Consider the following 24,785-nt stretch of genomic DNA (forward strand, 5'->3'; position numbering starts at 1 on the left):
GCATTTTTTTTAATTTATTGCATTTTTAGTTGGTTATAGAAACAAAATAAGGAATTATAATTTATATCTATTGCTTATAACTATGAAAATTAAATTCAAATATAGTAAATCTTATATTTTATAAATATATGCCTTTAAATTTATAATTTATAAATATTACTTAAAAAAATTTAAAAACCCTCTAAAATTTTGGACTATGTTCAACCGTTCCACTTGCACGTGCTAAAAGACGGCCCTGCAGCAAACCATTGATTGTTCTGCGTTGTTGTATGTTGTTTTCACTTGAACTCTCTCTCCTTCCTCTTTGTTGTTCATCTGGTCATGTTGTGTGTAATGGTTTCTCTTGGAACTTGAATTCATATATATATATATTTTGCCTCTCTTTAGAACCTTATGATCTATCTATTAATCTGTTTATGTGATTGTCGGTTCGAGCACAAACCGAATATGGGTGAACAACTTACAAAGAAGTACCAGAATGATCTTCTGAAAATGGTACCAACCAAATATGATTTATTTTTTTGAAAATTTTCATGAATTTTTTTTGATTTCTTGCTTTGTTTTGTCAACCCTATTTGTTTATTGCATCTTAAATTTTCTGGACATAAACAATTTCAAACTGTGTTAAGGAAATATTGACTAAGTATGTGTTTTCAATTTAAGACTTAAGAGTGTTATTGAAAAAAAAGTGTTATTGAAGCATGAATTTAAAATTGAGCGAACTTGTGATTTTTAAATATACAGTTAATAAAAATAGAAAAAAATATGAATTTTATCTACTGTGAATTTAAACTATTTTGTGGAATCTATACTTTTCTTTACGAAATAATTTTTCGCTAAACCTTAAACGGTTAATATTGTTTGTACTCTTAGAGAATAGTGTATATATATATATATGTATATATTAGTCAAAAAAATAAAATTATTTTTATTAGATAAGTGATTGAAACTAATATTAATAATAGTGAAAATTATCCAAAATATGTTTAAAAAATTTTAAAATTAAAATAAAAGATAATTTATATATATATATATATATATATATATATATATATATATTATATATATACACTGTGTTGTTATCTGAAAAAGTCTTTTAATAAAATTCAAAATTAAAAAAATGAAATATATAATTAAATATTAAACGAATAAAAATCTTAATTTATCTAATTGATTAGAGAATATTGAATGATTTTTTAAATTTATTTATTAATATTAAATTTTGTAGAATTATAATACACACAAAAAATTCAAATGAAAATATTATCATTATAGTATTTTAATAAATAATGTATGTATTAATAAAATAATTATAAAATGATTTTGAATTTTAGTTTTTGGTTTTTGATTTTGTAGTAGATTTAGTTTTTAGAAAAACATTGAATGGGGATTTAGTTTTTAGTTTTTGGTTTTTTGTTTTTTGTTTAAAAATTAATAAATATTAATTTTCAAATTTTGGTTTTTGATTTTTTTGTACTTTTTAGATTTTAGAAAACTTGACTGGTGATCTTTTAGTTTATAATTTCACTATATTTAATTATTATTTCTAATTATTATTATTCACAAAAAATACTTACTATGAAAAAACAAATAATACAAAATATTACCACTAAAATATATATTTATTTAATAAGTTATTTTAAACAAAAAATTAATACAAACTAACAAAATGAACCACAATTCATATATATCTATATGACAATTCATAATCATTGCAGTTAAAAAAAGACAATACATAAATCATAATTATTTTTGAAAAAAATAATTAGTTATTTTTAAAAAAAATCTATAATACAAATATTGTAGAATATATTTAATAGTTATATTTTCAAAGTTATATTTAATTCTACACATATTAAATAGTACACAATTACAGTTAGTTTATTATTTAAACATACTAAATAAAATTCAAATATATTTTAATATGTTTGGAAAACTGTATAAAATTTATGTAATTAACATATTATAAAATAAAACTTAATATCTGTATCATAATACAAAATTAAATTCCAGTGTAATAAATATGTAATACTTATAACTAACAGTTTTCGTAAACTTTGCTATATTTGGTGAGTTTTTGTTCCCTTATAAATTGGCTGAAGTGATTTTGTTTATGAAAATAAATAATTTGTTAATAGAAAATAAAATAAATAAAGAAAGGGTACGTACTGTCAATAGGAGAAACATAAAAATGTGGATTTTGGTTTCTATGTGTAAATTGGTGAAAGGGTTAAAAATCTGGTTTCCCTAAAGTATAGGAAAGTTGTTTTTCCAAAATCTTGATTGGCAAAAAAAGTTGTTTTTCAAAAACAAAAGCCAGAAACCATTTCAAAAACTGAAAACAATCAAGCTCGTTTTTTAGCTAAAGAGGTCAGTCAAAGACTCATTTTAGATGGGATCCTAAAATGTTACAGTACAATTGTATCAACTCTTTTAATTCACATAAAACGTCTCAAAATTTTATTAAAGATCTATTCTAAATCCATTAATATAAAAGTGTAGATTTTTTTTTGTATTTACTGAAAATTAAAATTCAATAGACCTCAAGTCCATCGGTCTCTCAAAACCTCAGCAAGACCCGAACTTGAACTCGATTCGTGCTCAGTGACTTAGAATCTCTTAAGACACTCTCCCAATTCGTTTCTCTTCATTTCGATTTTGTCTACAAGAATCATCGGAAACCCCTTTTTCAGAAAGGTTTCTTCAGACAAGCCATGTTGTGAAATCTAATGGCGGCAGTGACTCTATCCTTGGTGCAACCTCCCTGTGGCATGGTACTCACTCACCTGCTTTTTACGATTCTGCTTCTCTTCGCACAAAACATGTTCATTTGGTTGCTGTTCGGTCTTTTGATGTCTTCTTCTGAATTTTTTTTTCTCAGTGTTTTGCGAGTAGAAGATGAGAAGTGTGATTGTAATCCAAGCTCAGAGAAGAAACTGGTCTAAAATGAGGTACCTTTTCTTGTGATGCTATTCTATCACTTCCTCTGCTTGTTTCTTGTTTGTGTTGTTTGATCAATCAAAGCTGGTTTTGTGTTAGGTTTAGTAATCTCTTCTTCTCCTCCAAAGTGTGGAAGATAACCTATCGATCGAAGCATAGTTTTCCTGACAATCTTCTCGAACAAGTTGACAAGTGTGCAAACTCTAGGCTCGAAACTCAATCCAAGTTAATAAGCAAGGTAATAATTCACTTTGTATGCATTTCTCAAACAGTTGTGTGACTGACTCATTACTCTTACAAGACAGGTTGCAGCTTTGATGGAGTATGATGATGATGTGTTTGATCAGAAATCTGATAAGCAAGTTAAGGAAGAGCTTGAATCCGCTTGTAAGAGGTTCCCTGCTATCTCTCTTGGCTATTCTCGTCCTGTGGAGTTATACAGCAGCACCAAATCTTTCGAAGAGACAAATAGAAGTTTTCTCAAGACGCCAAATGAAAACGGTTTCCTTCCCACTCCCATGCCTGTAGGATGGCTTGATCCAGACAGTCTTTCCGGAACATTGTCTTCCTTCTGTCCAGAGCCTCCTCTGATTAATGATGATTCTTCCAAGAGTCTCGGAGAAGAAATATCTGATGGCTCTTCTTTTACGGTCCATACTGCCACATCTGAAGCTGAAACAACCCCTGAAGAAGAAGAAGAAGAAGATTCTTCCGCTCAGCTTTTCCTTAGTTGTACTATAGGTTCTATGCCTGGGTTAAGTAAGAGGCAGAGTTATCAGCTAGACACTTGTGGCTTTCACACGGTAGGTGTTTTGATACATGGAAACCAAAAAGAATATTTTTTCTTGAGGCAAGGCTCATTTTTGAAAAACTCTTTGAATGCAGATGAGGAAACTATTGCATCATTTTCCTCGAACCTATGTAGATTTGCAGAACGCCCATCTTGATATTGAGGATGGACAGTACTTGATATTTGTTGGCAAAATCGTGTCTTCCAAGTGAGTATCATTCTGCAATTCATATCAAACATTTTCAGTAAAGAACTTTGTCAACAAATCGATTCTGTTACCAGTATTAGTGAGTGTTAAGCTGCATCTACGATTTTAATTGTAATATGAACTCTAGCCAATTCAAATGTGTGCAGGGCAGTCAGAGCTAGCTCATCGTTTTCATTTCTTGAGGTTATTGTCAGCTGTAAAGTCACAGGAAGAGACCACACTCTGAGTTGTAATGCTAATGATGATGATAAAGTAGGAAAAACATTCTATCTGCATCTGAAGAGATTTTTTCGCGGTGCTCGCTTTACGTGGCAACCATTTCTCAATAGTATACAAGAGAAACATAGACCTGGGGACTTTGTATGCGTTAGCGGGAAGGTTGGTCCTTTGGTTCCCCTAAATTTTGCTTTCTATGAACTTGTTATACCTTTGCTTACGTAGTATACTTGTTTGATATACTGCTGCATAAGTCTTTAGCTCTCTCCCTTAGGTAAAATATTTGAAGCTTGGGTTTGATTTAGCACGATAGAAGACCATTTAAGAATGAGTTACGTGGATGAAAGTCTTTGGCGAGTTGCTGATTCAAGAATATGTTGATAAACTAGGTGAAGGCGTTGCGTGCGGAGAATCATTTTGAAATGAAGGAATACAATATTGATGTACTCAGAGATGAAGACGAGTCATCTCTTTCAGCTCAGGTGAGACCATATCCTATTTACCCGGCAAAAGGAGGCTTATCCGCAAAGTTCCTTAGCGATGTCATCTCCAGGTTTTTGTTTCTCTTCTCTATTCCATATCTTCACTGGTGATGGATGTTAACTTTTCAGTTGAGACAATAGTTTTGAAATGCCATGTTAAGGAATTGCTTAGATTTTGAACATGATCATTCTATGTTTCAACACTTGCATGAGTATAATGATTGCTCTTGGCATATTATCACATCTCACCCACTTTTTATCTCTTAGGGCTCTGCGGATTCTCCCTACCAATATGGATCCGCTTCCTAAGGAAATCACTACAATTTTTGGCCTACCATCTCTCCATGATGTGAGTCTTGTTCCTCTGTTTAGACATGCTCTTTGATTAACTTGTTTAATCCACGGTGTCCTCCTTAATTGCTCTTCATTTCACTTAAATGAAGGCCTATATTGGTATTCACGAGCCCAAGAATTTAGATGAGGCTGATTTAGCTCGCAAAAGGCTTATATTCGACGAGTTCTTTTACCTACAGGTAGGCAACAATCTTAATCATAACTTTTGTTGGTAAAAAAGAAAAGATTGAATCCTGTTTTCAAACAGTTGGCACGGTTATACCAAATGCTTCAAGGTCTTGGCACAAAACTAGAGAAAGATGTATTGCTGGAAAAGTTCAAAAATCCAGTGCTCAATTCAGTTTATATAGAAGATTGGTCCACTCTCAGCAAGAGTTTTGTGAAGACTCTACCATATTCCCTTACTCCTAGTCAGCTTAGTGCTGCCTCAGAAATCATATGGGATCTTAAGCGTCCTATTCCAATGAATCGGCTTTTGCAGGTACTTCTTCTTCTTCTTTTTTTTTTTTAACAAAATGGAAGTTTCTTAATAGATCAGCTTCCTTTTCAGGGAGATGTTGGATGTGGAAAAACAGTAGTCGCTTTCTTGGCGTGCATGGAGGTCGTAGCATCTGGTTACCAGGTTGGTAAACGAACTCTCTTTACGATCAAATCTTCTTAATTAGATGCGGCATTGACTCGTTGTTGGCATGTTTACCCTTTTCCCATATGCCAGGCAGCTTTCATGGCCCCCACAGAGTTACTTGCCATCCAACACTACGAACAGTTGCGTGATCTGCTGGAGAAAATGGAGGGTGTATCATCCAAGCCAACCATTGGCTTGCTCACAGGTTCAACCCCTACAAAACAATCACGAATGATTCGTCAGGTTAGTCATGTGCAGCTAACAAGTCGCTTTATAATACTATACAGTTTGCCTTCCTTATAGCTGGAAACTGATGACAGGATCTTCAAAGTGGAGCTATATCGATTATAATTGGAACTCACAGCCTGATAGCTGAAAAGATAGAGTACTCTGCATTACGTATTGCCATTGTTGACGAGCAACAACGGTTTGGTGTAATCCAAAGAGGAAAATTCAACAGCAAGGTCAGGCTTTAATGATTCTTGTTGAAATATATCATATGATCGGCTCAAGGCATATAATTGATACCAGTTTACTGTTGCGTGATTGCCACAGTTATATGGTGCATCTGTTGTATCAAAAACTGGCTCATCTGACTCTAATGATACTACCAAAGCTGATCTCAACATGGCTCCACATGTTCTGGCAATGTCAGCCACCCCAATCCCGAGATCACTTGCCTTAGCTTTATACGGAGATATTTCTTTGACTCAAGTACGTGAACCGTTTCCATTTTTAGTTCAATTCATCAGGTAGAAGAAACGCACTTGTTCAATGTATTTAAAACGTCTTCTCTTTGTTTCTTCAGATTACTGACATGCCAGTTGGGAGAATACCAGTTGAGACGCACATTTTCGAGGGAAGTGAGACTGGCTTCAAGGAAGTCTACTCGGTAATGGCTCCCAACATACATTCAAGACTTTGCTTTTGATTTTTAAAATTTCAACAATATCTAAACCTATTAATCTTTCAATTGTTAGATGATGCTGAAAGACCTGGAGTCTGGAGGGAGAGTATATCTTGTGTATCCTGTCATTGAACAATCAGAGCAACTGCCACAGCTCCGTGCTGCCTCTGCTGATCTGGAAGTAATATCCCAGAAGTTCCCAAACTACAGCTGCGGACTGTTACACGGAAGGATGAAGAGTGACGACAAAGAAGAGGCTCTAAGAAAATTCAGAAGCGGAGAGACACAGATACTACTCTCCACACAAGTGATAGAGATAGGCGTTGATGTTCCAGACGCTTCAATGATGGTTGTCATGAACGCTGAAAGATTTGGGATCGCTCAGTTACACCAACTCCGAGGACGTGTTGGCCGTGGAACCAGGAAATCAAAATGCTTGCTAATCGGGTCAACTTCTAATAGCCTAAAACGGTTGAACATGTTGGGGAAATCGTCGGATGGGTTTTACTTAGCAAACATAGACCTTCTACTACGTGGACCTGGTGACTTGCTTGGGAAGAAACAGTCTGGTCACTTACCAGAGTTCCCGGTCGCTAGGCTAGAAATGGACGGCAATATGTTGCAGGAAGCCCACATAGCCGCTTTGGTAAAAAAACATTCATTCTCACCGTTACTGTCATTTTAGGAAAAAAACTTCTCTGTTATCTGGAATCATATTTTGCCTTTGATGCTCTGTTTCCACAGAAAGTTCTAGGAGATTCTCACGACCTGGAGAAGTTTCCAGCGCTGAAAGCTGAGCTTAGCATGAGACAGCCACTTTGTCTTCTAGGGGACTAAATGTTTGCACCAGGCCAATGTACATACCCTTTTCCTAGTACATACTACTTGGTATGTCAGTTTCCTTTTTAGTATCTCGGTACTACGACACGACACAACACGTTATTTGTATTATAGTCTTTTGGGGTCGAGACTATCCTTGTATGGCCATAGTAGAGATCGAGCATGTTTGGTGTCATCTACGCTTTAAATATTGCGTTCTAAAAGAAGGATACTTGGAGTTAGTGCCTTGTAGAGTATTGTGATCTCATCTTTTAATAGGACTTGAAAACTAATGGGATCTATAAAAGTTTTTGGAGAGTTTTGTGGAGTGTGAGTTATTGTAGAAAAGTGGTAATAGGAATGGTGAGAGGGGGAACCGACAGGAGTTTTTGGGGTTGCAACCAATGGGGAGGGGGACAAAGAGACAAGTGGGGACCCACAAAATGTTTCCTACCCAATCATCAAAGAGTGGGATCCACTAACCCCCTTGTCTCCCTTGTCTTTTGTTCCAACAAAAAAGCTTCTCTTCCATATTGAAAGTTGGAAGTGTTGGTAAGTTGTTTCACTTCTCATGGACACTTGTTGTGCGCAAATCGGTGTGTGCTTCATCATTCTGCGTCTTCTTTGTCACTAGCAGCAAACATGTCCATCTTTTAATCACTTAGCTTCTCTGCAACAAGATCTTAGATCGAATTGATCATTTTCAAAGAATATCAAACATGTTTTCGGGAACCAAACATTATCAATAATAGATCATCATTTCAGATAGAACCATACTCCTTCCCTTTTTGAAAAGATATATATTATAGATAAAAAAAATTGTTTCAAAAAATTACATGTCTTTTTATCTTTTCAAAACAATTTTTGTTAATTAATAATAAAAATTTGCAAAGTTTTTAAACATTAATTTCGTTTTATAAAATCTTATTAGTTTTAAAAAATAGTAAATATAAAATTATAGAAAACTATGTATTTATAATTAATATTAATATATTTTATTAAAAATTATGAAAATTCTAAAATATATATTATTTTGAAACAGAGAGAGTATATATTAACATTTTTTGGTGTATGAGCTATAATTGGTGTAAGTCGGCATTATTTTCCATGATGAGTTATGGGATTTTTTGCATCATGATATATAGTGCATATTTGTTTATGATGAATTAGCATGGGTGGTGGGGTTAATAACGATGATCATGGTAAGACAATTCTCATGTTTGATTTGAACACTACAAGACCAAAAGCTTTCACACATCTATGACGGCTTTATAACCCTTGCTTTGTTCACAAAAATTAAACAATTTCTTATTCTTTCTATTTCAGATGTTGTCTAAAACTACCAAAAATTACGTTTAACAAAAGTATATATAAATTTCCGTGAAAAAAAAAAAACAAAAGTATATATAAATAAAAATAATTTATTAAATCATAAAAATGGTATAATTTGTTGAATAATTTCAACAAAATTAAAGTAAATACAAAAATATCAAAGCACCTACATTTTGAAACACCATTTTTCTAAAATAACAAATATTATGGAACATATAGAGTATTATTCATAATGTATCTGAATTAATGTTACTGATGATTGTCTTTTGTGTGCGAACTGAAAGTAAAATGAAATGTGTGTTTGGATCCAAAGAGTAGAAGACAATGATTATGAGACAAGACAAAACTTTGTTGACTTTAGAAGATAGTGATGTCGGAAGATGAATCTGTGTACGTCCCGAGACGAATGATTTTCTCTCATCGGAAGCTACAAAAGCTGTTTGTGCAAATTAGGGATCGATCTCCGTTTTCATTTTCTATAATATATCTTCCATGACTGTAATAATTGAAGGTTTAAATTAACATACTCCATATTGATACTTGCAACCATTGAATCTTGAAAGAGGAGTGGTCAGTGGTCACTTACTACGGTATTGTGTGTAAAGCCGTTAACCAAATTCCAGTATTGCTTTATTATGCGTCATGTTCATATGTACAGATGTTTTCAATAAAATTACTAGAGAATGATTGTAAATGTGTGCGATTAACGCACAAAGAAAATGGTGGTCGTGACTACGTAAATGTGGTCTGATATTAACAGATTGCCTTTATTTTTTTGTTTGTTTCTAAACGTAATGAACGCAAATCATCATGCTCAGAGGACCCGTCCACAACATAGGCAAATGAATCGATAGCTTAAGGCATCACAATTTTAAGCGAAAATTTTAGTTGTATATAGAGCACGGATTTTTTATGTGAATAACAAATGCATAAAATTTTAAGTGAACTTAGGACATTAGAAAAGAATTGAAAATGTTGGATTGCGACTCATCAAAGATAACAAATATACTTTTTTATATCTACCTAAAAACAATGAATATATAATCGATATCAATTTATTTTTGTTGTTTCTGTTTTGAACTTATTTGGTATGCTGTTCACATATTTGTCATCAGTTTTTTTTAGTTTTGTCAACATATAACTTGCAGTGTGTCACCAAGCTAGGGCAACACTGTTTACGAAAGAAAACAAAAAGTGCAGATAAACGCACATAACGGGCCAAACAATCGACCTTGAAATTAGAAGAGCATGAAATATATACAAAGAAAATCGACCAGAGCTTTTTCAGGATATAAACTCGTTCAGTATGAGTTTTTTTTTTGTTAAAACGTTCAATATATAAGAGTTAGTCTTCGGATTCTAACGTCATTGCAATCCACCACTACCTTTAATTGCATTAGTTTTTTGTGTTATAATTAATTGTTCTTTAAGTTACACCTTATTTTCTTTTTATTTACTGAAATTTTAAATTGATTACCAATAAAGAAAAAAATACAAACCACTGAAATTTATGCTTTTAGAAATTGAACACTAATTTTTGATAAGAAACAGAGAACTAATTACTTAGAAGCAGTCTTTTCAAGCCATCATCATGTTGCTGTAGAAGATTGGTTTCCGGTAACGAAGAGAAGAGAGATTTTATTTTTAATGGTCTTATTAATGAATCGGACCATTTGGAATGAGCTGAGAGGGTTGCAATGGTGGAACCTGTTATTTTTCTCCCGCTAGACACTATGAATTGTTGCTTGGAAAACAAGCTTTAGGAGGCATGTATCAATCTCTTTCCTGCACGGAGAAAGAAGCAAAGCAATCGTGATAAATTAGTCTAGATTTACCTGAAAACCCAGTAGAAATCCTTTTAGATCAAACCACACCATAAAACATCTTATTTTCTAGACATGGTGTTTTTTGTGTCAATTGTTTTATTTTTAATTAGAAAAGTAAAAAAAAAATGTCTCTATACGAGAGACTTCAACAAATTTTTGAAAAACTATTTCTCCATTTTTGCCACACAAGAAATATATCACATTAATAAATATCTTTTTATAAATACTGTACTTTGAAATATTAAAAAAAAATAAAAAGATTTATGTGAGTTTCTAGCCGATAATGATGCTTTTACATTTAGTAATAAAGTGAAACATGAATAAATAAATTGTTCCGGACGAAATCGGACCCAACACAAATGCTACTATAAGATTATCATAATCACGAAATCTGGATATATACTAATATAATCGTGCACACAACCAAATGATTAAGTTGTCAGTTGAAGAAATGAGTATGATCAATCTCAGTGGCTTATTTTATTTTATTTTGGCGAAAAGCTTAAGTGGCTTATTTTATTATATGCAACAAAACAAATATATGACTCATGCAAGTGACCTAGAATGCACCACAAAAAGTATACTGGTCCAGCATGCATGTTATCATATATGTTATATATATGTATACACTCCTTTTTAGTTATCTTGAAGTAGCACGTAGGGCTATTAAATTCAACAAATTTATCATGTAGAACTTATATGTTCACATCATTTTACATGCTTGACAATAAACGTAGAATTATAATATATATTTTAATAATTTGCAAAATCATAATTCATATTTAAGTAAAGTAAAATGAATGTGAATCGTTGAAAGAACATGCATACAAAAGATGTTTATAACTTATCATTATTTTAGTATCTGCAGGAGCCATTGAGAAAAAAAAAAGTTAACAATAGGACCGGGTGTTTTATCCGTTAAATTTGATTCAATCTGTTATTTGTTTCAATCTGATCCGAAAATCCGGATATTCGTAAATTTTTAAGGAAGTAAATAATAAAAATCAATATCCGTTAAAAGCGAAAAAAATCACAAATACTAAAAAATTTAGAGACGACTTCCCGATCTGCTCCGACTATCAGACAAATGGATGTATATCTACGATTATATATATAGTTTTAAATGTACAATATTATATAATTATTATTTAACATATAATTTCTTAAATTTTATTTTAAAAGTTACTTATAAAAATATAAAATTAAAAAGAACATAAAATCTTTATACAAAACTACAATTTTTCTAAAAACATTTGTTTTATAAGTAAAATTATTAATTTGAAGATTTTATAAAACAAATTGTTTCATTAGTTTTTTACTTTATATTTTAACTATGTAAAGATATTTCTAAAAAATAAATTGGTATTGTTTTTCTAGATTTAGTTGTATTGAACAAAGTGGATTAAGTATCCATAAATATCTGTGAATATTCGTAAATATCAAAAACAATTATAGATATCCAGAAAACCAAATATACGTCTTTTGTAAAGCAAATAAATTGAAAAATCAGATGTCCGTAAAATACAAAACAAATCACAAAACTCAAAAAATACTAATCAGTGTCCATTTCTAGTTAGCAACATCTTAAAGAAATAACAGTAAAATCTAGTAGTGAAGCGTTACATGGTTCATTGTTAGCCCGTGGACATTGACCACGTAGAGTTATATAAATGGTTTTAGTAACTAAAACATCTAACTAAAGACAAATCGATAAAAAAAAACCTCAACTAAAAAATTTACAAAATAAACTTTCACTTTTAGTTCAATTTACCTTTCGTCCAAAATATCGTGACGGAGTGTAACAATTTTTAACAAAAATAAAATTGATGGTTTATTTTATAGGATTTTTAGTTGAAGAATTTTATTACGATTCATCTTTAAGGGACTTAATCACTAAAATCATAAAATGTTCTAAAATATTTGCTATCATTTCTGCAATTTTTAAAATTGATTTATAAGCTCTTATATTGTTTAAAATTGATTTGTACGATTCATTTCTTTTTAAAGATGTTTTAGAAGATGTTTTGTTTCAATTTATATAAAGTTTCGAATCTTTTTTATGTAAAACAATTAAAACTACTGATTAAAATATTAAAAGGAATGTATATTTTTTTGTCTTATTCAGAACATCAATGATTAACTCTTTTTGTTATAATCAAGTGTTTTTAACAAAAGTATTATTCCATCCATTTCTGAATAAATGTCGTTTTAATATTTTCACACAGATTAAGAAAGTGATAGAAATATATGTAAGTTATTATTAATTAAATTTCTCTAACTAATAGTATTTGAAATAAATAAAATTATTTATAAGATCAATGTAGTTTGAAATTAATTTTTAACTGAAAATAAATTAAAATTATAAAGTAACACTTTTTATATAACAAGAAAAAATGTTAGAATGACATTTATTACTAAACAAAGAATATAATTTTTTTTCTTAATTTGTTAATTTGTGTGTTAATGCTAAAATATCTAATAAAAAGAAACAAAGGGAATATTAAATGCCTCGTCGATAACGGTACAAACAAAATCAACAAACCCAAACTAGTGTAGTTATGATTATTGAATATGCGTTTCTGTCTCAATAACTTCAGCCGGTTATATTTTCAGTCTCCAATAACAGGCGTCACCACATATTATTTGTATAAAACTAAAGTTAATATAAATATTGAATTATGCGAGATAATGGAATGTGGAGAAGCATATTGAGTAAGAAGAGTTCATGGTCTCGGTCACTTTCACAAGCTAATATATGGACCAATTCAGGTTCCTACGGAAAAAGAAACAAAATATCGATAAATTTTTTGATTTCTTTAAATAAAATAACAGATATATATATATATATATATTTCATGATAAATTATATAGAGTTCACGCAAATTAAATATAATTATTATTTATAATTAAATTTAATTGTTTATTTCTACTATAAATTTTACAATAATATTAACCAATGCTATTTGATTAATTTAAATATGGAACATTTTTAGAATATACAATTAATTAATAAAAAATAAAAATACAATTTTACTTTATTTTTTCAAAATGGATGAAATATTAATTAATGACATAAACAAACAGAAAACCTGCTGGTTTAGTCTTCCACACGGAGTCAGCATTTACTTTGCAATGGTTTACTGTTTGACACATGTCACTTACGGACGACTCTTCTCATATTCCTTTGACTCGCGGACATCAGTCGAATGCCCCGCGCGCTCTTGTATTTATTAATCATGACAAAATTTGTTTTAAAACTTTATTTTCTAATTATATTTAAAACGGCTTAAAATCCATAGTTTAACTATGTAAATTTATTTGATGGACACCTATACATTAGGCAATTTAACTTTTTTCCCTTACATTTTGCACTTGTTATCCTTTTATGATAAAACTACTATTTACGTCCTTGTGACAGTAATATACGAACTTATATACATATAGGACCTACTCTCATATGGATTACGCATGCGTGCGTGTGTATGTATATACAACATACACTTATCTTTAAAATTTTGAGTATGTGTGTTAATATAAATATAAAGGCATCGCCACGGTTCAAGTTTGTCTCTTCATTACTAGTCCCCTCTCTAACTTTACCTTCTCTCTTCTTTCTTAAGAAACCTATATTTTACTGATTTAATGGCGATTATACCGGAACAATCTTCACACTTGGATCTTACTATCTCCGTTCCGGGCTTCTCTTCATCTCCACCCTCCGGTGAGCCCATATATACAATAACATACTATTTATATAAAATGATCATTAGTAAACTATATATGCAAATATATAATAACTGGAGGTTGTGTTTGGATTATTCTATTTTTGTGATGATTAGATTTTATCTTTTCATTTTACAAAGAAAATATATACTAATAAAAACGAGATCTCACGTATGAATAAGAATAACTGTTCATCGCCATGTTTCTATAATATGAAATTGATTATTAAGATACATATATGTTTACTTATTTATCTTTTGATCGTCTTATCTCTTTGATCCTGTTCGAATAAAAAATTCTCTCTTTGATCACGATATTCCGTTTATTTCTCGTTTCATTTAAAATGTTATACATACGATATGTTTCAGATGAAGGAAGTGGCGGAGGAAGAGAGCAGCTAAAGCTAGACATGAATCGATTGCCGTCGTCGTCTGAAGACGATGAAGAACTCAGCCACGGTGGCTCTGCTCCTCCCCGCAAGAAACTCCGTCTAACCAGAGAACAGTCTCGTCTTCTTGAGGATAGTTTCAGACAGAATCATACTCTTAATCCCGTAATTACCATTCCCTACAAATATTATAGAGCTTTTTTAGTTTTCTTGAATATATAATAATGATGTTAAAAGTATATATTCCTCTATTTTTCTGTAACATGTAGAAACAAAAGGAAGCACTTGCAAAGCATTTGATGCTACGGCCAAGACAAATTGAAGTTTGGTTCCAAAACCGCAGAGCAAGGTACCGTTTCTTTTTCATTTGTTTTTCACCTTTTTTACATATTAGTAAATAACTATCTGACTATAATAAGGTTAAACAATAAAAAGTTAAAAACAAGGTTAAACAATAAGAGATGGTTGATTTGAGAGTTAACATAAGCGCTAAACGTTGACAGAATATAAAATAAAGTAAAAATTAAAATCTGAATCGGATTCGACCCACCCCGTTAACACATAAGTCGTACCCTTAAATAATAAAAAGGTAATGCTGTCTTTTTCATTTATTATATCTCATTCATCTATCAAATATTTATTTTATAATGTTTTCTTTATAGGTTCTTCTTAAATTCTCCAAGAGTTATATACCGTAAATGAATCACCACTTGCTACATATATAAAAAGAAAATTTTAGCTGACCTAAACTTATATGAAGTCAAAAACTTACAGAAAGACAATAACAGCCACTCAATTAAATACACATATTAATTAAAGATAATATATTAATGTTGAAGTAGTTATATAGTATATATGTCACATCACGTATATATGTGTTGTTGCATGGTTATTTTCACAAGTGACAACAGCATTTTGAAGCCCTCGATTACGATAACATCAACACGTTTTTTAATGTTTGATGTAACTTGGAGTAAGTTGTGTTTCAAAAATACTTTAGCTCGTGTACGTCATATACGTGTGTGTATACATAAGTGCGTATACCTGTATTCACGTGTCAGTGTCACAACGTTTCATACAGCTGCCTTCATCTAGTGTTAATACCTTTTCTTGTAGCGTAGTACAGTTCTATCGTTTCTGCATGTTTAAATTAATTAATCAATGAACCGTTGGTAATTGTTGAAAAGGAAAACTTTTTTTTTTTTTGAAAAGGAAAACTTGTTACTCATATTACATATAACTACTCCATAAAATAAAATATTTTATTCAGAACCCTCAATAATTGTGAACAGATGGGAAAAGTATGGTGCACTAAATAATAAGAGTTTCAACATCAGTCGAATTACTATTATAGCATTATGATTTCCGAAAATGTAACAATTATCATGACCACACCCTTATTATAATTGGAGTGTTTTCTAGCCTTTTTATTTTTAAATAATCCTATGTTTTTAATTATATTTATTAAACTAGTTTCCAAGTAAATCAATCAATGTGTTTTCATTCTTATGCCTCGTGTACTCACTTTCTCACCAATGCCCTTTGACTCATAATTCGTTTGGCCGTTCATGCGTTTTTATTTTCCATAATTTTTATATTGTAATATATTTATCTGCATAGTCGACACGCATTTGATCATAAATTAACAACTTGTATAAAACTATAAAGCATCTTTGTATTTATTTTCTTTTATATCAATAAAATTATCAACTCGTACTGTGCTGATTTGGATTTGTGTTTGTTTAGGAGCAAATTGAAGCAAACTGAGGTGGAATGCGAGTATCTTAAAAGGTGGTTTGGTTCGTTAACTGAGCAAAACTATAGGCTCCACAGAGAAGTAGAAGAGCTTAGGGCCATGAAGGTGGGACCAGCAACGGTGACCTCCGCCTCGAACCTCACCATGTGTCCTCGCTGCGAGCGAGTCACCACTGCAGCCAGCCCCTCGCTGGCGGTTCCTTCCCAGAAAACGTTTCCGCCGAAAGAGAGTGAGCATTGATTTATGTATTTTAGTTATTTTTGGATATGGTTTAGAAATCAAAGAAATGCAACACGTGCATGAGCCAAGAACAAAAAGCTGATGATAACATGATTTCGTGTAATATAGTACTTAGGGATTATATGCGCGCACGCACGGCGAATCTTTGTAGATATTACTACTTATTTGATCAGAAATCCAATCCCCTTACTTTTGTTTGGAGATATAAATATATGTAGTTTTGAAAATATAACATTTCAAGTTTGGGACTCTTAGAGCATGAGCAGCAAAGGGCTCGTACTCATTTGATCAGAAATCCATTAATCCCCTTAATTACTTTTGTTTGGAGATATATATATATATATATATATATATATATATATATATGTTAAGAATATAACATTTCAAGTTTGGGATTCTTAGAGCATGTTTATTGGTAAACTCTTATCAAATCTCTTATTATTAAAATATCAAAAAGTAATTAAAAGTATGAAAGATAACTAAGATATGTCTCTTATTTAAGAGAACTTAAGAGCATCCTTATTGTAAGGACCAAAATCAAGTCCTTAGGTGTTTTTTACTAATATAATGATGTTAAGAGACAAAGTGTAGAGACACATCAAAATGAGTACATTATTGCTAGGACTTGTAGTTGTATCTTAAGAATTTTTTTTTTCAAAATATTTATTTAAAATTAATATTAAACATTAAAATAAAAAACAGGAAAAAAATACAAACTTGGAAAAAGAAAAAAAATTACAAAGAAAAAATATAAGGAAACCAACATTTTATTGAATTCATAAAAACTAAAACATCATATCTAATTTTCAAGATGTCCAAACATTACAAGATACTACAAGTTCAAAAGATAGAAGTTAAAATAAAAACCGAGTACAAGTTTAAACCGAGTACAACTTGAAGTACTACAAGTTAAACAAGACTTACAACAAGCAGTAGCTTATGACCAGCACTACTTAAAAATAATGACCATCCCTATTATCACTAACACAACAAGCATAGCACCTAGAACGAGTTCAAAGCGTTTCCCAATTCTCTCAAGCCTCACCAGCTTCTGCTCTGTCTCGTTATGCAGTAGCTTAGCCTCATCAAACTGAGTTTCGTAGTCACTCGGAAAGGAGAGATAATCAACCTTATCACTGAGCTGCTCACACTGTGTGGATATGGCTCTGATCTCCTCTGTAGCCGCCACATCCCACCACTTCCAGACAAATGAAACTACAACAAGCTTTTAACAAATCATCAACAAACGGCAACAATGAAACCAAGTGAAACAATGAAACAATGAAACCAAGCTTTTAACAAAGAGAGTGGAGGTTGAGTTGTGTGTATTTATACATTCGCTAACAATGAAACCAAGATGATCAAAAGCTTTTTAACAAACAATTGAAACCGACTACTCTATGACAAATCACAACAATGAAAACCGACTACTCTATCAAACATCACCGACAATTCACAACAAGAACAGATGCGGAGGAGATAGATCGACGTACCTATTTGTCTGTCTCAGTCAAGAGAATCGATGTCGAGGGAACGAAATAACCCTCCGGTTCTTCAAATCTGGATGGAATCGGAGAAGGATCGATCGCGATGTCTGTCTGAGTCGAGAGAGAGAAGCAGGAGCCCACGTCGTTGATTCGCCAAGGACCACGCCGTCGACACAGATAATCGCCAACGCTTTCGCCGTCGAGAGAGAGAGTGCAGAGAGAACAAGACTGGTTTGACAAACGAGACAAACTTCACTTGCCCTAATTGCTCTGTCCAATCTCATGCTGACACCTGTCCTAAGGACCAGCCCAACTTGTATCCAAACCAAGGACTTAGCTCGATGTCTTTTAGTTAATTCTCCATTTTTTTTTATTTTTAGCCCAAAATCATTAAGGACCAGGGCTTAGAGTCCACGATAATGATGCTCTAAGAGTAACATTCTCGCCAATCTCTAAAAATAAGTTTTTATTATTTTTTAAATCCAATTTGAAAAATTAATAATATAAAACCAACCAATCGCGGACCGCCATATGTTAGTGAAGCTCGAAAATAGTTTAAAAGACATTCTTACGTAAGAGGATAGAGGTGAAAGTTTTAAAAAATATGGGACCCACCTGGATTCCACCGCTTAAGATACATCTCGTAAGTTAATTTTGCATCTTTCCTCTACTTGGCAACTTCTAATTAGTTTAACTATTTAATTTTAATTTTAATTAAAATTAAATTATTTATTTATAATATACTAAAATAATAATATTTTGTTGCTAAGAACTTTATTTTAAGAGTCATGTAATAAACATGCTCTTAGAGCATGAGCAGCAATCGGCTCCTACTTTATGAGGCATTAAATTAAAAAATAGAGAAGCTATAAGAAGGAAAAGAAGAGAGAATAAGAAACGGTTCTTTTTTTTTGAAAACTTTTGGTAGAAAAATGGTAGACTGTCTTTAACTCATTATAACATCATTACCAAAACTTGTGTGATTTCTCTTTCCTTAAGTTCTCTCTCAAAAAAAGAAAAGAAAGAAACCCTTTCTCCGGTGAGTGGTGGTTACTCCACCGTCGCCGGCGGCGTCCTCTCCTCCTCCTCTCCTGTTTTTCCTTTGCTCTTCTCTCAATTCTCTGATCCATCGCTGATATGTCGATCTCCAAGAGCTCTCATCGGATTTTAGCGTCTATGGTCTGAGAGTGTGTTTCTCTGGTGGTTAGACGAGGCTACAATGAGAAGGGAAGAGGCTGAGTCGGCTTTTTGAGTAGCGGGACCTGGTGGGCGATTTTCAGATCCGTTCTGCTTCACCCAATCTTTGCTCAAGCTTGGTGGTGCGTGTGAGTTGGTGTCAATTCTTCCGACTTGGATCTGGTCTATGTTGGCGTGGAGAGGTGGTTGTCTTCGTTTCCTATGTCGCCTTGGTGTCTTGGCTTTGGAGGTGTTTCAACCTTTTCTCAAGATGAGTTTGTAGGTATCAGCCTTCAAGACGAGACATGGTGGTTACCTCTCTGGCAGTGTCAGTTCCGATGATGCTCCGTTGGCTCGGGAAGATCTCTGGATTCTTCGTTGACAAGTGGGTTTGTCTGTGCTTACAACTCGATATCCAGTTGTCTTCCTTGGTCTTTGTCTTCTGTTCATGGAGCACCCATTTTGGATTTGCGTACATCCGCCTTGGGTCTTCGGGTTTGGTTTCTATAGTCAGTATCGTCTGTCTCTGATTGCTACTTTTGTTGTATCAATGATTCACTCTCTAGTTCTTAGAGGTGAGACGTGCAGAAGGAGTTGCAGCTTCGATTGGTCCTTGTTGTTGTGACTTCCCTTTGAGACGGAACGTTTGGATTCTGGCCACCTCAGATCCGGTTAGGCTGTGGTTTTTCTCGGCAGGTTGGGTCTTATCATTGATTTGCAGGTACTCGAGTCTCCATGTGCTTTGGCTGCCTCAGCTCAGCTCAACTTTCAGCATTTCGTTCTCTTTCGGTATTTCCAATCGGATTTCATTTTCGCTGTTGTTTACCTTGTCGAGGAGAATTGGATGCTATTATCTCTTACCTGGATTAACAAGAACTGTGAGGTCAAGAGGATGTTTGCCTCCAAAATTTTGTCTGAGACTCGCCTGTGTAGGCTTTACTGCCTCCGGAGTTTTGCTCGAGACTCGTCTGTATACACTATCGAAATCAAAGCCATCGTTCATGGTTGTAGCAATTTTATTCAAATTCTATGTAAGCAACTATGTGTACTTTGTCCAATATTTTGGGATTTTATAGAAATATTTAAAAAAAAAACAAGATTACCAAAAAAGGATCTGTCTTGATCATTATGTGTCAAGTAAAAAGGAATCCAACTATATTCTTGTTTAATTGTTATTTATTTAATTTAGTGATATTTTTTATTATATGTTAAAGAAATTATACGAAGAAATGTTTTTCTGAAAGAATAAGAAGTTATTCATCCATAAATATGCTTTTTTAGGATCGAAACTGGTCTGTAATAAAACGAGATTTCAAGTTTCTTGTAGTTCAATTTTTATTACCAAATAATGATATTTATTTTTCACGAAAAATACATTTTATTATCTGTAACATTCACCTTAAAATTAATCAGTAAACTCTGGTATAAGCAATAAAATGCTGTATTTTCAATTTAAAATAATTATTTTCGATTTATTATATGAAACTGTAGTTTTTGTTTTATCCTACTATAGAATCTTGAAAATGAAAAAACTTATGTCGTTTTTGAGAAGAATATCCATTTATTCTTAAATATAATATATTTTAGGTAACTAAAGATATATATATAATTACTCTAAATCATTTAAAGTATAAATTAAAAGGTATTCAATCAATTACAAAAGACTATAAAATATAGCTTGCTATATAGGGAAGGAGTAATAAATAATAGCTAATGGTTTTTTTTATAACTTCTCATTTTCATTTAATCAAAATCGTTAAGTTACATAGTTTTTTATGTAGAAGACTTGTGATAAACATTGGTACATAATGATGATAAGAAAATGAAACCATAGTTGGTAGTCTTGTAGTGGCCCGTTTATCTGATACTTTATTTGCTTCTCTTCTTGCCTATTGAAATGTTTTTTTTTTTTGCCTATTGAAATGTTGGCTCATCAAATTTATGAGACCACCATCTTACTTCACGGATCCAATTGTAGAGCTTTTACATTCAAAAGATCAATCACCTTCTTATTATCATTTTTGATAATTATCCTGCGATATCCTCTGGACCAACAATGCTGCATTGCCATCAAGATGGCTTGTTACTCCACTTCCATTGCAGTACTTACTTTCCTTTCTATAGCTTGAACCGAATATAGATAGAACCCATCTGCATCATGCAGTATCCAACCTGCTGAAGCGTCTGTGTCTGTGTTGTAGACCGATCCATCAAGATTCCATTTAAGCCACCCTAATGGAGGTCTTCTCCAAGTATGGTTGTTCCTCTGAGATGTATGAAAAGCTGGCATCAATATAGGAACAGACTCCTCTTGAACCTCCACCATTTTCCATTCATTGACATCACTTTTGGCATACTTTAGAACAGCCTTCCAATGCATCCATTTCTGTTGAAAAATAAGCTTATTTCGGTTTTTCCATAACCACTTGAGAATCCAAAGAGGAAGCTCTTGATAATGAATTAACTGGACCGATGATGAATACTGGAAACACGCATCCATTTTCCCATGAATTATCCTTGTGAGCTATAAAGTATTGGATTTGCAATCCCAGCAGCCCTCCAAATTTGTTGAGCATAACTACAATAAAAAAACAAATGCTCCTCTGTTTCCTCATCTTGATAACAGCGTTTACAAATTGTGTCATTTGTAATATGTTTTCTCTTCAAGTTATTACCACTCGCTAAACTACGAGATAACAACCTCCAAAAGAAATGCTTGATCTTTGATGATACCTTAGTCTTCCATACCTTGGGCTTTAAATTTACATCTAAATAAGCTGGAAGTATAAAATTTTATCTGGTAAGTGAGTAGCTAACCAGTAGCCAAATTTTACTGTGTAAATCACATCGTCATTATAGTGCTATCCCACTAAATCTTGTTGAGCTTTTGAACTAATACGTAGCGCTACAATCCTCCCAACATCTTCATCAACAACATCTTCTCTAAGCTTCTCCATACCCCACATTTACAAAGCATATTATTCGATTTATGTTCTTTATATATGTAACATTTTATTGACCGGTTGAGCATATATTCATATTTTAGTCACTTTCGTATATATAAAGTGGATCATGTGTTTTATACTATAAATATTAAAATATACATTTTGTACAATTATGAAATTCTTGGTCTTCTTCTGTGTTTTATACTATATAATATTAGAATGTCAAAATTATTGCCCTTTACGTTTTATATAATACAATTTAACCATTTCAATCTAATGTATTATATGACAGTTCACATATGTTAATAAAACATCATATATCATATTACAATGAACATAGCATCACAAATTTAGTCATCTTTTTAACATCAATATACATAGATAAAAAAAACATATATACTTATTACGAATTTAGAATGGTCATATATATCAAATTATCTTTTCAATCATGGTACATTATCTCTAGCTATTAAACAATTAGCCATAAACAATCCTTGAACATTCTCATAGTTATACAACAAAACAAAAAAAAAATTAATCCATTAAATGCAAATATTGCTTGTTTAATAGATGATATTTCTGAAATCTAATCTAAATTATGGAATTCTGTAATTTCTACTTCATCTCATGATATTCTAAATATGTAAATATTCGTTATGAGCCTAAAAATATTATTTACACACAATATTTACGTTATATTTTTACAATGTATAGATTGTACTCATAACATACATTTTTTAACTATTACTCTATAACAAAATTAATATATTAACAACATGTTTTCCCACATTCTCCTTGGCTAAGTTCAATTTTAAATAAAAATATTACATAATTTGAGGTTTCAGTTTAAATATTGAATAAAAATATCGTATAATTTGGATAATCTTTAATATTTTCAAAAATGTTTTGGGTAATTTGGTTTATAAAAAAAATAATTTTAAGATATTTGGTCATTTAGGAATTGAATATAAAATATATTTGAGAGCATATAATTTGTATTTTAAACATTCAGGTACCCATTTGGTTCTTTGATATTAATGAAATTCAGTTCAAATTTAGTTTTGTCTTTTTTTTTTTACATTTTGGTTCGGTTCGATTCAGTTCACAGATCTGGATATTAGTCCAAACTAATACAATATTTTATATAAAATTAATTTTAAAAAATTAGTTAATTTTGAAATAAATCCACGTTTTCCAAACGCGGATAGAAAGCGGATCAAAATCTAGTTAAAATTATTAAAAAGAAAAGTAAGAAAGAGAACCAAAACATAGAAAAGGGAAAATCAACCGGTAATTCAGAAGCAATGCGGAAGGAGATGGGAAGAGACTTCAAAGATACACGTCACTCTCTAAATAATTTAACTGATTTAAAAAAAAAATCAAACATAATTTCATGATTAAAATAATATTGTTGAAGGACTGTTAGATTCTCTTCGGTTAGGATGCTCTGAGCATCATTAACCATAGAGACCCATTAGATTTCTTAATCAATATTTAAATAATAAATTCACTTAAGATTTTTTTTGTTAAGAATCAGTTACTTTTAATGTTCCAATGCAAGAACTCATCAAGGGTTCTTGAAGAAAAAAGTTAGTGACCAAAAAAAGCCAAAAGACTTTGTTCTTCTCCATCCTGACAGGTGATCGCCATACCGTGCATGCAAGATCCTTTATCTGCATTTTGAAGGCACTTTCATCTGACGGATCAACATCATCTGGCAACGCGATACAGTCCCACCAGCTACAAAAGAAAAACAACGAATTAGAATTGTACATAAATTATATTCGGTGTAGACATATCACAAGAGGAGTCTGTTCTTCTATCAACATGACTTACCCTTATGTGATTTTGATCACACTCAGAAACATAGTAAAAGCAAGCAATCCATGTTCGTTAATCGTCAAGACTATCAAATGGCAACATTAGCCTATGTATACCTTTTTTGTATCCAACAAATACTGGTTTCCATGCCTCCAAGAGTAGTGATTGCTTTGAAACACTCTGCTTCGCTTGTTTGTTCACATGTTCTGCTTTAAGTTTCCTGTACCTCATAATGGTAAAGGCAATCGCCTAGCCATGAAAATCCATTGTCCAGAACTTGTCAGTTTCTTTTTTTAAAAAAATTACTAGAGAAAAGAAAAGGTCACAAACCCTCGCAATCTGTTTCTCTATTGATCCAATGAACCGGAAACAAAAACTACAAACCAAACAGTCCACCTTGGGTGGAGGAAATTGATTAAGACAAGTGAAGTGTGAATCACTACTAAAGAAGACGACTTTGAAAAAGGAAAATTTGAAGTCACCTTGTTTGATGAGTGTTGGATACCGACAAGAATCTGATCTTTCAGAATGAGTTCATCTTCCTGAAACTCTGTATTTGCATAGACACCTATACTACCAAAGGAAAGAACTGCAGAGTCTCGAAGATTGTATATTGAATAATGGACTTGGAATTTAGTGAAGAGGAAAGGTGTAACATCCCGAGTTTTGATATATGAAAAGATTTAAGAAAGTTGACTTACTTTTTCCGTTACACATCCGTTTAGAACTCCAGAGTTAAACGTGCTTGAG

The 24,785-nt window shown here is 32.1% G+C and overlaps 2 protein-coding genes and 1 pseudogene across 2 annotated transcripts; 2 read left to right on the forward strand and 1 right to left on the reverse strand.

Annotated features, from left to right (window-relative positions):
- The first annotated feature begins 2,513 nt into the window (after positions 1-2,513).
- Positions 2,514-7,583, forward strand: LOC108812284 (ATP-dependent DNA helicase homolog RECG, chloroplastic). Its single transcript, XM_018584507.2, is given in 18 exon segments — positions 2,514-2,774; positions 2,882-2,897; positions 2,900-2,951; positions 3,040-3,178; positions 3,246-3,743; positions 3,826-3,938; positions 4,085-4,316; positions 4,544-4,707; positions 4,904-4,985; positions 5,080-5,169; positions 5,238-5,471; positions 5,541-5,612; positions 5,706-5,858; positions 5,936-6,079; positions 6,171-6,329; positions 6,424-6,507; positions 6,596-7,168; positions 7,267-7,583. Coding segments are annotated over 18 exon segments (2,943 nt in total). The 5' UTR covers positions 2,514-2,729; the 3' UTR covers positions 7,360-7,583.
- Positions 7,584-13,884: 6,301 nt separating this feature from the next.
- On the forward strand, positions 13,885-16,795 carry LOC108809841 (homeobox-leucine zipper protein ATHB-17-like; annotated as a pseudogene).
- A 4,557-nt stretch (positions 16,796-21,352) lies between these two features.
- Positions 21,353-24,266, reverse strand: LOC108808816 (uncharacterized). The gene is made up of 3 exons (XM_018580915.1): positions 24,262-24,266; positions 23,867-23,954; positions 21,353-21,655 (listed from the first exon to the last, which is right to left on the reverse strand). The coding sequence occupies exons 1-3, from the start codon at positions 24,264-24,266 to the stop codon at positions 21,353-21,355; spliced, it is 396 nt and encodes a 131-aa protein (XP_018436417.1).
- Between the last annotated feature and the right edge of the window lie 519 nt (positions 24,267-24,785).

This window comes from Raphanus sativus, chromosome 4, assembly GCF_000801105.2.
Source record: "Raphanus sativus cultivar WK10039 chromosome 4, ASM80110v3, whole genome shotgun sequence".
NCBI lineage: Eukaryota > Viridiplantae > Streptophyta > Magnoliopsida > Brassicales > Brassicaceae > Raphanus > Raphanus sativus.